The 13622-nt window shown below is 38.3% G+C and overlaps 1 protein-coding gene across 1 annotated transcript in view; it reads left to right on the top strand.

The window, feature by feature from the left end:
- The window catches only part of GSR (glutathione-disulfide reductase), a 300254-nt gene that overhangs the window by 63982 nt on the left and 222650 nt on the right, over positions 1-13622 (top strand). Inside the window, exon 3 of the mRNA XM_044059619.1 lies at positions 13395-13483. Within this exon, the coding sequence (XP_043915554.1) occupies positions 13395-13483 (89 nt within the window). The remainder of the gene's footprint in view (positions 1-13394; positions 13484-13622) is intronic.

Raw genomic sequence — 13622 nt, 5'->3', positions numbered from 1 at the left:
AACATTAAACAGTCCGTGCTGTAGCTGCTTTGTCCGTTTTTGCTAATTTTGGTTGTTAAATGATTATATTCAAGTATGTATGCCTTTTTATATTGATCTTTAGTGACAAGTGATGTATTACTATTTTTTTCTAAATCCACCCCCAATAGGGGTTTATAAATGATACCCCATTTCTCATATATTTCCTGTGACAAATTCCTGGGGCAACCTCTCTCTTGGAACATCTCACTAATTTTTTTCAAATTTTCAACACATTTTCTCTATGAGATGTCATCCTTGCCACTCTTATGGCCTGTCCTCTTACTATACTCTTATATTCATAGGTAGGTACTAGGCTATCTGCCTGAAGGCATTTATAAGCCTAGCCAGAATGTGTTGGCTTTCACTACCCCCTTAGATTAGTTCCCTGTGCCTCTGTCCAGCACAGCCACTGAAGTGATCCCCGGGGTAAACTTGCTGTTTCCCATCCACTCGTCAAAGTTTCTCTTGAAGAGTGTTAGTGAGGAGCTCTGCCTAATGTATTTTGGAATCTTGTTCCAAAGCATGGGAAGTCATTGGGACAGGAATCTATCCCTCCAGCACGTCCTATTTATTGCTGTGGTGAGGTTTAGATACCTAGAAGGTGTGGCTCAAGAGGATAAGGCTTTCTTTAGGTGGAGCATGTCCATCAGTTCTGGGTTGGACATGGCCTTGTTGTATGTCAGGCAGAGATCCCCTCTGAGTATGCGGTATGCAGCCGAGTACAGCTGGAGTTTCTTTAGTTGAGCTGCATAGGGCATCTGTTTGAGGCAAGTGATTCTCTTGGTGAGGTACTTCTCTGGTCTTTCCAGCTGTTGCAGGTGTCTTGTAAGGTACATCCAAAATGGGGAGTTGTACTCTATGATGGGTCTGATGAGTGATGAGTAGAGGGGCACAATGACCTCTTCTGATCTGGATGCGAACCCTTTTGTGATTAGGTGGGCCACATAGAAGGATTTTCTAACCACTTTGGCAATGTGATTTTCAAAGGTGAGATTACTATCTACTTGGGTCCCCAGATCCCTTATTACATTTTCCGTATTTAGGGGACTACCACCTATGTGGTAGTTTGTGGGTACTTTGTTTTTTTCCAAAGGGGATGACTATGCACTTTTTGGCATTTAGCTTGAGGCCATGATTTTGACACCAGGTATCTGTCTCAGTGAGACCCTTTTGGAGGATGTCTGTGAAAGCTGGAGAGTCAATTATAGCCCCTAATTTGCAGTTGTCTGTGAACTTGGTCAGCCATAGTCCTCCTGTGCTTGCCTGTACCTCTGAGAAGTATATGCCGAACAGGAGGGGGTCCTAAGACTGAGCCCTGGGGACCGCCACTTGTAACCGGTTTAGAGACGGACCTAGCTCCCGCAACTCTCACCATGTGGGCTCTGTCCGTGAGCCAGTTGGCAACCCATCTTGTGACACAGGGGTTTATGTTCAGGCTGGTGAGCTTGTCTATAATACCAGAATGGGGAATGGTGTCGAAGGCCTTTTTTGTAGTATAGGGTGGCTGTGTAGATAAGAGTTACAAAACGTGTATTTTCTATAAACTTTTGATTCAAACCCATTGTTGTAGTAGGATATGTATGTGTTTAAATAGCTAATTCCATTCCTATCATGATGATATGTAAATTTCAAAAACTCTGTTGTATTTCCAAAGTAATTAACAATTCCTCTGCTTCCTCATATGTACCATTCCAAAGGACAAAAATGTCATCCAAAAATCTTGAATACATTGTTATTCTGTTCCAGTAAGGGCAATTGACCACAAATGAGGTCTCCCATCCCAACAACACTTATGTTTGCATATATGGGGACACACGCTGCCCCTATTGCTACACCTTTAGTTTGTTGGAAGTATTCTCCTTCAAAAAAATGAAATTATTATCCAATATCAAACTCATAAGCTCACAAATGAGTGTTAACTGTTCCTGCCCTAGATCTGAATGTTGAAATAAGGCTTCCTCAAAAAAAAAAAAAAGTCCTTCAGCCTTGGGGATTCCTGTGAAAAGGTCCTTTATAACTATTGTAAGGAAAACTAAATATTTTTCCCAGATAAAAAGATTTCAAAAAATCTTGAATACATTTTTATTCTGTTCCAATAAGGACAATTGACCACAAATGAGGTCTCCCATCCCAGCAACACTTATGTTTGCATATATAGGGACACACGCTGCCCCTATTGCTATCCCTTTAGTTTGTTAGAAGTATTCTCCTTCAAAAAAAATGAAGTTATTATCCAATATCAAACTCATAAGCTCACAAATGAGTGTTAACTGTTCCTGCCCTAGATCTGAATGTTGAAACAAGGCTTCCTCAAAAAAAAAAAAGTCTTTCAGCCTTGGGGATTACTGTGAAAAGGTCTTTTATAACTATTGTGAGGAAAACTAAATCTTTTTCCCAGATATCTTTCTTTAAAAGACGCACAAATTCCCAAGAATCTCAAACTAAATGAGGAGTTTTTTGAACTACATGTTGCACCCATGAATCTACCAGTATTTCTAAGGGGTGTATCTTTGAACCCCTTGCTGCCACAGTGGGTCTAAATGGTTTCTCCACATTTTTATGAATTTTGGGAATTCCGAAAGAAACAGGAATTATAGGGTCCTTCCTATATAGAAAGTTGTACTATATCTATCCTCTTATTCAACATATTTATCTGATTCTTGGAAACTACAGTGTAGGTTTATTCATCAAACAGTAACTTTTGCATCTCATTCGATTAATGCATGGCCTTAAATAATACTATTCCCCCTCCTTTATCGGGCATCATGATACGTAGGGTATCATCCTTCCTAAATTCCGTCAATAAGTCATGTTCCTCTCTAGTAAGGTTCCAAGTTACTTTTTTTAATCATTTTCATGGATTGTATACATATATCTTCCAAAACTATTTTTTCAAATGTATCCAATAAGGGACACAGAGGGGGATTAAATATACTGTTTTTTCTAAGTGTAACTAAATTATCTCTAGTACCTTCTACAGTATTTAAACTTTGCCCTGAAAAATATATATCAAAATTCAACTTTTTAGTTTACATTTTTATTTCAGTAATATTGTCAAAGTTTCCCTTTCTTTCTGGGACAAATTTGATACCCTTGGACAATAAACTGAAATATTCAGATGTAATAACCCTGTCCGTATAGTTGCATATTGTAAAACCATTCTCCTTATGTATAATATTGTTTTCAATTGCTCTCAGTTCCTGTAGTTGTTCACATTCCTGTATGCATACTTCCTCTGAGGTTGTGGGTAGTTCCTTATGTTGTACTCTCCCTGGTCTGTATACTTGTGGGCCAGTCTCTTCAAGCGACACAATGTTTGAAAATCCTTAGCTGCTATATAATAATTTTCTGAACTTTCATCATTTTCATTTGACCCCCTCAGTGCTTCACTGTAACTAGGTGTGTAAGCATTCTTGGAACTAGAATTCAAGATACTTCCCACTGGGTACACCTTTTTACTTTTGTAATGCTTAATGTCCCTTTCTAACTTTCTTCTCTTTTTGTGAAAAAGATTATTAATTCTCCCCTCAACCTTATCAAGTATCTTGAAATGCAATTCCTTGTATTGAAAAAATAATAAATCCTGTTTGATTTTTGCATCAAGCTTGTCAATTTCCTGTGCTACATATTCACTTTGTCTTTCTTAATAAAATACAGTTTTCTTTATCAAACCAAACCCAGTTTCATCAAAAAAGTTACTGAAGTCATTCAAATTTCCTCATTATAATTAATAACAAAAGGAAATTTAAACAACCTTAATCCTTGTGGTACAATTTTTAAAACCAAGCATTCATTTAAATAAGCAATATCTACTTGCAAGGATTTTAATTTAAACAGTATTTTTTTAAATCCTTCAAAGAAATAAATGCTTCATGTTCACTATTTTTGTTGTTACTTCTAATATTTGGCTGTAACACATCATTGACTACTTCTTTAGAAAAACAAATTTTTTTTAACAGCCCTTCTAAACGAACATTAATATTTTCAGAATCAGATCCAGTTGCTATAAGGTTATGACCAGCTTCTGTACTGGTACAAGGTATTTCGTTGTCAATATTTTGACTCAAATGTACAGTACCTTCATGAAAAACGGCTTTGTTCCATTTTTTTGTTTAAAATACCAGTTCTTTGAGCTGTTACTCTCTCCTCTGCCTTCTTTGAAGCTTTAACTGCCTCTGAAAGCCATCGCCGCTCTTGAAAAATGCCATTAAAGTCTTGTTCTTCCTGTTCTTGCCTGGTGACATCCATCATGTGATCACACTAACCAATGAGGACTTCTGCACCATGGCAACCTGCCTGTATTTCATCGTGGTGTACAGAAAGAGATGCAGGCGAATAAAATGATTAAGATCTACACTTTGCTGTGAAGGAAAGGTTAGTTTGCTTTTACTTTTTGTATTTTGTATTAATTTATTGCCTTTCTATATTTTGAATACTGTGGTTTGTTTTCTTTACCTTGTTCTTTTACTTGCATTCTGCTTTAACAGCATATTAAAACTTCAAAAGAGACCACAGCTCTCTCTCTCTTCTGAGTCAGGCAGAATTTTTTCCCCACCGTCCCACCCAGTCATAGTTGTCTTGTTAAATACCACTGTCTTTCTAGTTGCCTGCCTCTTATGTTAATCTGACCATATATCTCATTTCCTCTCTACTTTCACTGGCTTGTGTGAGTAATCACAAAATCATCATTTTTGAAATCTCTCCCCTTCAACAATTTAAATTTATTGGCCATCCTACTGCATTCCATAGTACCAGAATACAAAAGTGACCACCCCTCTCAATCCATCTTGCTGTTTTAAAAATAGTAACTCTCCACTAAACCTTAACTTTTTAAACAGGTAAAACTTAAGTTACCTACTTTCACATCTAACTTCTCTAGTGCACACTGCAGTGTGCGTTTTTTTTTCATCTTACCTTTAAGCATCCCTGTGACTAGCACTTTCTCTAATACCTGCTGGAAAACACTAGGAAACCTTAAACTGATACAAGCACTCAACTCTCCTTGTTAAAAAGGAGAAATTAGTAGTAGGCACTAAACAGCCTATAATTGCAAAGTACCTTGCTAAGGTAAGGAAAACAGCTCCTTTACTTTACAAAAAAAAAAAAAAAGCACCAAACCAGGCATGTCCAAGGGTCAGCTTCCGGTGATTTCTCCTGTCCACCTGGTGAATCTGGGCATACTGGGGCAATGCAGCAATTGCCTCATGTACACAGACACCCTCTCCTCCTACCACCCAACACTACAACCTGTGAGAGATGCACTTACATAGCCAAAATGGAAGCAAAGCTCTCTCCACCCAAGATTGTGCTAGACAGTCAAGAGGAGAAGGTTAACACCCACACTACACCTCAAGCAACACATAGCCCTTCTAAACCCACACCACCAACTCCCACACATAGCAACACTAAATCCACATATGCAGAGGCCCTTAACTGTAACCTGCCCAAGCAACAAGGACCTCTGAAGCTGAAACGCAAACAAACACCAATCACAACCAAAGTGTCACATAGTTCACAACACCAGTGTGCCACCCAGCAACAGCCCCTAAGGCAAGACAATGTACCTAACACTTTAGTCATAGGTGACTTTATAGTCCGGCACACTGATGTCCCTCTCACCAGGTTGAACAAGGAGAAAATTACAGTCAGCTGCCTGTCTGGTGCCAGGATCCGCCACATAACGCATGCACTCAAGTCACTCCACAACAAGTACAAATATGACTCTGTCATTGTCCATGTTGGAGTGAATGACATCAGACGTACCTCCCTGGACTACATGAAAAGAGACATGGAAGAGCTCTCGGATCATGTGGCCCAGGCAGGTATGACCCTAGCCCTGAGTAGCATCCTGCCTTCGCCCAGAATGATACCACAATATAAGGACAAAATTACTGATTTCAACAATTGGCTAAGCTTCTGGTGTCATTCAAAGGGGATCCAGTATCTGTCTGCCTGGGACGACATGATTGACAGACCACGATGCTTTGCCACAGATGGTCTTCACTTGTCGCCCATGGGATTCAGGTTACTGGCTAAGGCTCTTGCAACCCCTATAGTGCCATTTTAGGCAAAGTTAAAAGGACAAAACCACCACCGTAACAGGTACAAGCACGCAAAATCTGAAGGTAATGCTCCTCAATGCTAAAAGTCTAAACCTCAAAATACACTCTCTTGAGGCACTCCTAAAAATGGAGAACATCGATATCTGTGCAGTAACTGAGACCTGGTTCAAGGCTCCAGAGAGCACCCCTGCAATACCAGGCTACAACTCTTACCACACTTTTCGGCTACCAAACCAGGACCGAAACACTAAAGGTGGAGGAGTGTCAATATTCACCAAGAATATTCACACCACCAGGCTAGTTGCCCAACACAATGTGTCTGAAATTCTCCAGGTGCAACTAACACTAGGTAAGACTGCAATTCAAATTGTAGCTTCCTACAGATCACCCACCATACCCCAAGATTCTCACTGCACCTTTCTAAACATACTGGAAAATATTAAGATAGAACCAAACACCCTAATACTGGGTGATTTTAACTACCCTGCCATTAACTGGGAAAACTACTCCTGTACCAACACCTTTGCACAACGGTTCTTGGAATTCATAAATCCCAATGCCCTGGATCAACTAATCCGTAGTCCCACTAGGGGGTCCAATATCCTAGACCTGGTCATTACCAACATGGGAAATTGATGCTCCACACCTATGGTCACCCCCTTGTTAGTCAGGTCTGACCATAAGCTAATCACCCTTAACATCCACATCCCACCCCCACTCCCCAGTAAGGAAACCTCCATAAAAAACTTCTCCAAAGCTAACGTCGTACTACTTAAGTCAGAAGTGACAAACTTCATGACACCCATGCAGACGGGAACTGAAAGTTCAACTGCTGAATCCTACACTAAGGCACTGTACGAGCACATCCACTCATGCATGAATCGTGCCATCCCAAATAGAACCAAGGTGCTCTCATCCAAAAAAAGGAAGCCAATCTGGTGGTCCCTTGCCATAAACAAACTTTACAACAAAAGGAAGAAACTGTTGCAGAAAAGAGGAAAATCCCAGGATGCAAAAAACTCCCTTACAAGCCTCAGTAAGAAACTGAAATCCCTCATAAAATCCTCCAAAGCTAGTTACGAAAATAAAATTGCCAAAGATTCCAAAGACAACCACAAGGCATTCTATAACTATGTCAAGAATCTAAATGGCAATGTTCAGATCTGCTCTGAGCTAAAACAGAATGGCATTAAATGTACTGATCCCAAGGATATTGCCAATATCCTGGCAGATCGATTCAGTGCCAACTTCACCCCCCTCTCACCCCCTAAATGGCCCATCTCAATACCAGAAAACTGCCAAATTCCGGTAATAATGGCCACACAAGTAAAAAACGCACTCTCCAAAGTTAAGAATACAGCATCCATGGGACCAGATGACATCCCAGGCTGTGTACTACATGAACTACAATATGAACTGGCACCTCACCTAAGTGTCATGTTTAATCATAGCCTCACCTCAGGTTTCGTGCCCACTGAGTGGCGCACAGCTACAGTTATCCCACTCCACAGGGGGGGGGATCCACCTTGGATCCCGGAAACTACCATCCCATCAGTCTGACAAGCCTTATCTGCAAGGCCATGGAGCGTATTATCATGGAACGTATAAACAAAGACATTGTCGACCTTCAAACACTGGACCCCACCCAATTTGGGTTCGTGAAGGGCCGATCTTGTCTCCTGAACCTGATTGACTTCTTCGAATCAGTATCCAGATCCATGGACAAGGGTAAGGTGGTCCACACAGCCTATCTAGACCTTGCCAAGGCCTTTGACACCATCCCCCACTTTGGAGTCATAGATAAACTTACTAAACTGGGCATTAATCCCTACGTCACCCAATGAGTTGCTAACTGGCTTACTGATAGAACCCACACTGTAAAAGTAGCCAACTCCAAATCCAGCTCCAGACAAGTGGAGTACCTCAGGGTTCAGTCCTGGGACCGCTCTTGTTTGGCATCTACTTCTCTGAAGTACAGGCCAACACTAAGGGACTCTGGCTAACAAAGTTCGCAGATGACTGCAAACTGGGAGCCATTATTGAATCCCCAAATGATGTGGATACTCTACAAAAGGGCCTTACAGAAACAGATGCTTGGTGCCAGAGCCTTGGGCTCAAGCTCAATGCCAAGAAATGTATAGTTATCCCCTTTGGGAAAAAACATGTATCTGTGAATTACCATATAGGTGGCAGTACACTAAACACCAAAAGTGTGATAAGAGACTTAGGGACACAGGTGGACAGTGGTCTCACCTTCGATAACCACATCGCCACAACAGTCAGGAAATCCTTCTATGTGGCACACCTCATCACTAAGGGCTTTTCATCCAGAAAAAAGGAGGTCATTGTCCCACTGTGCTCATCCCTCATTAGACCCATTATAGTATACAATGCCCCATTTACTATGTACCTCTCAAGACATCTGCAACAACTGGAAAGGCCGCAGAAATACCTCACTAAAAGAATCACAGGCCTAAAGCAGATGCCCTATGCTGACCGCCTTAAAAAACTCCAGCTATACTCTGTCGCATATCGTCTACTCAGTGGCGATCTCTGCTTAACATACAAGGCCATGTCAAACCCAGAGCTGTTGGACATGCTACACTTAAAGAAATCCCAATCCCTCGGAGCCACACGCTCCAGGGATCTAACCCTTGTCATCACAATAAACAAAACATGCTGGAGGGATAGTTTCCTGACCCAGAGACTCCCCAGACTCTGGAATAGATTGCCCATACATGTCAAGCAGAGTGCCTCTCTGGCCCTCTTCAAAAGGAACCTTGACGATTGGATGAGAGAAAGGAAATTCACCCCAGGGATCATGTCAGTTGCCCTGCTAGACAGGGGTCCAGGGAAGTAAATAGTGTGGGAAGAAATAGCCAGGGAACAGTTATGGCTAGGCTTGTATAGGCCCTAGGGCTGATAGCCTAGTACCAACCTATGAAGATTAGTTCTGGAACTATCTTCTTTTTGCAAAAAAAAAAAAAGCTCTGTAAGCCTTGTTAACTCCCCTTTCAAAAAGGTGACTTCTTGTTTTAACAAATTCAATTCAGTATTTTCGCTACCCACACCTGATAGTTCCAAATGGGCAAGAATGTCCATGCTGTAGTCAGGACTCATTGCAAGGTGTAATAAAAACTAAATCCAAGGTCCAAACACCAAAAATCACCAGCAAAATGTAAAAAAGAATGATCCAGGCTCCTGCAGGTTCACACTCCTTTATTATAAAACTGAGAATTTAGCGCTTTTGTCTCTGCCAATGGAGACTTCATCAGAATAATGAAGTTAACAATCAAAAGCACTTTATATAGCCATTATAAGCATAATAGACAACTCTCTTAACCAATCCAAACACTGAATGTCACAAAAAATGCACCTTCCCATTAGATTGTAAAACTCCACCCCCTCTTTTTAAAAAAAAAACATACAATTGTACCAATATAAAAACCTCTTATTAAAACTTTTCTCCTAAAAAAGTTTTCTTGTGTATATTTATATACATATATATGTATAGTCATATGGTGTCAAAACAATAACCAGAATGTTAACAAATCAAAATGTATTTGCTTTTTCGTGTAGCATAGGAATAATGGATATAGCATCATTATTAAATGCCTATTAGGGGTGGGTTTAGAAAGAGATAGTAATACATCACTTGTCACTAAAGATCAATATAAAAAGGCATGCATACTTGAATATAATCATTTAACAGGTGACATAAAAAAAACCTTAAAAAAAATTGGAATATTTTCAGGGTGAACAATGAGGTGTTAGAAATGGTGAGAGTTAATAAGACTGGAGCAAATTTTATAAGGTTGTTGGAGCACAACATACAGTCTAGGTAAGATTCTAATTGTGGAACTAAACCATGTAGTGCCTGCCATCAATGCCCATATATAAATCAGGAAGCTAGTATAACATTGAATAATAGACTGAAAAGTGAGATAAGATATCAGAAAGGAAATTGTGCCACCAGTAGAGTGGTGTATTTAGCTACTTGTTCCACATGTTGCACATTCTATATAGGCAAGACTGAGCATCCCCTCAAGAACAGAACATGTAAACATTGAAATGATATAAAAAATAAAAAAAAACAAATTAATGCTTTGTTAAAGCATTCTCAGAATTGTTTGAATTTTAAAAAGTTTGTGATTGGTATTTTGAAGCATGTAAAACCTGAACCTCTGCGTGGTGACTGGAGAAATTTGTTAAAGAAAAAAGAAACTGAGTGGCTGGTAAGACCAGCAGCTATGTTCCCCCCGGGTATAAATGATGATATATCCATTATTCCTATGCTACATGAAAAAGCAAATAAATTTTGATTTGTTAATATTCTGGTTATTGTTTTGATACCATATATATATATATATATATATGTGCATGTACATATATATATATATATATATATATATATATATATATATATATATATATATATATATATATATACACATAAATACACAAGAAGACTTTTGTAGGAGAAAAGTTTTAATAAGAGGTTTTTATAGTGGTACAATTGTATGCTTTTTTTAAAAAAAGAGAGGGTGGAGTTTTACAATCTAATGGGAAGTTGCATTTTTGTGACATTCAGTGTTTGGATTGTTTATGCTTATAATGGCTATATAAAGTGGTTTTGATAACTTCATTATTCTGATGAAGTCTCCATTGGCAGAGACGAAAGTGCTTAATTCTCAGTTTTATAATAAAGGAGTGTGAACCTGGAGGAGGCTGGATCATTCTTTTTTACATTTTGCTATGATTTTTGGTGTTTGGACATTGGCCATCCAATCTGTTTATTACGCTCTTAAACTGGAAAAGGCACAAATGAATCGGAGATACACAGTGCTATTTCCAGTGAATAACATCTGTCACATGAAGTTTCACATAAACATACAAATTTTGAGGACAAATTATTAAACTAATGAAGCATGCGGATCCTTAAATTTGATTTTCAGGTATAAAAGTCTAATCTACACAATCTTAGAGATCTTATTAGGTGAAAGGATGATTGCATTTTAAATGTTAGTATGATACTTGTTTTATCATTGATTATAAATGCATCATGTTTATTGCTTGCTACTGCATTATGTAACATTATTAATGAGGATAATAGTTAACTGTGTGCCTAATCTGTTTTATCTGCTTATGAAAAAAGATTTCTTCTTTCATTTTTATGGCTGTATTTATGTATGACATTTTGTAAACTTGTTGGTACTTCGATGAAATCAAAGGTCTTTAGAAAAAAGACAGCTTAAATCAACAGATAAGGAATAATACCAGTAAACAGTAAAATATCTGTTTACTGTTGTTACATAATTAATGCATTTATTGAATCTCTTTTTACTAGGCAGATATGTAGAAACCAATAAATGTTACATTATCAGATAGATACTGAAATAAACAGCATTGGTATAATATTTCTTTAATATATAATTTTTATTTTTCTCGAGTCCAGTCATTGGGCACAGACATGGTGTTATTTGTGAAATGCAACCAATTAATACATATTTTACAACTGGAACAACAAATAACTCTGGCAGATTATCATGGGTGTCTCAGACACCCTTCAGTATCTCTTCTGCTGTGATGCAAACTTCAAAAGATTAAATTAGTTATCCTCTAACTGACATCATGACTACATTTTACACACTCAAACTGACTGCTTTAAAAAACAAAAAGGTCTACCATTAGAAAAGAATTTGATATTTAAATATTTAAAAAAAAAAAAAAGAAAAGAATTTGATGGCAAGTATGATTTACTGCTAAAAAAAACCTGTAAAATGGAGAACTCTGGTATATCACTGTTAAGATTTGTTTGCTGATTAAATCTTAGCATAAGCACTGATGGGTGAGAGCACCTACAACTCGCCTGCAAAATCTACTTAGTATTACTTTGGTAGGAGATGTATCTTACATGTTTGTGGCTCCACGGCACAGTACAGATTGACAGAGAATGGTGTAAAAAGTGGTATAAGTTTTGTATCATAGGATGTTTGCTTCTCTATGAACGTATGGCATAGACTTGCACGGGTGAGTACAGATTTACAGAGAGTGGTATAAAAAGTCTTATAGCACTGGAATGTAAAATCTTGAGGCTCAAGTGAATGTATGGCATAGGTGTGCACAGGTGAGTTTATACATTTACCGAGCATGGTGTAAAAAGTCATATAGTACTACAACATAAGTTGTTTGCGGCTCTAGTGATTGTATGCAGTAGGTGAGTACACATGAATTTATACATTTACTGAGCATGGTGTAAAAAGTCATATAGTTCTGTAATGTAAGACGTTTGTGGCTCTAGTGAATGTATTGCATAGATGTACACAGGCGAGTTTACACATTTACTGAGCATGGTGTAAAAAGTGATATAAATACTGTGATGTAAGACTAAGGCATTGCTTTCTGAATTCCCAAATCATATACAATGTTATGATTTCTTACTGCTACACTGCTGATAATGATGCAGTTATACATTGTTAAGGATAAGGAGGGGACATTAACTCTTCAAAAGTTTCTTTGGGGATTTGTGCAGGAATATGGTATCTTTTTCTGCTGTTTGTCAGCAGGTCTCCATGCTCTACATCATTCTGACTGCTGAGCATTCAAATCAGACTAGCAGCCTGAAAGGTTCTTAGAGCAGGTGAGATTGGTGGGTTCAGACAGCTGTAGCCTAGAAATCTAAGTGCTTCTCTCTGTCTCTCCTTTGACTGCATGCAGTATGTGCCTGATGTGTGGACTGATATGAAGGCCAGGGTCAGAGGTATAAATTGCTGAGGCCCTGAAGTTTTCTTCTGCAGATCGATTGCCACTGACATGTCAAATACTTTATAGTAAGGCACACATAAATAGTGCTACTAAGGTTATCTTTCTTTTTTCTCATTAGTCATGGAAAAGCTTTATCATGGGAGTCAGTGTATTGAATGATTTATTAACACAAAAAAACAACCTCCTGTGTGATAATTCATGAAAGGTGTGACCCCTGATTGAAAAAGATTAAAGGGGCTATATACAGATAGAGGTACAACTGTTGCCATGTTTAGTTTCCAGTGCAAGCCTTGTATGTATGCAGGAGAGAGGTCTATTGAAAATGTTTATCCAGCAAATATGACTAATACTGAGTTCTGAAATTTTTATCTTGTACTCTGAAGTAGTTACTCTTTCACATTTGCCATTTTATATTTATCTGTAACTATGTACAGAACAGACAGTAATTACTATAAAATTTGACAAAATGAATGAGATGGGATGAAACGCAAACATAAGTATGTGAATGAAGTTGATGTTTAATGCTTTTTAAACTTTTTTAACTAGGTGATGTGGAATACAGCTGTCCATGCTGAATATGTTCATGACCATGTTGATTATGGCTTTAGTTGCCCTGATGTGAAATTTACTTGGCGGTAAGATTTTTTTTTTTAAGTTTATTAGTGTCAGATGTGTTATACTTGATGATGTAGTGATTGTAATTGTTGATAAAATGTCTCAACTTTTGTGTAAATATTTTACATACCACTGTGAAATGTTGCTGTCTTTACTTGT

Source organism: Protopterus annectens, chromosome 17.part0, assembly GCF_019279795.1.
Source record: "Protopterus annectens isolate FY-2018-M chromosome 17.part0, PAN1.0, whole genome shotgun sequence".
NCBI classification, from domain to species: Eukaryota; Metazoa; Chordata; order Ceratodontiformes; family Protopteridae; genus Protopterus; species Protopterus annectens.
This window is presented reverse-complemented; position numbering and strand designations above follow the sequence as displayed.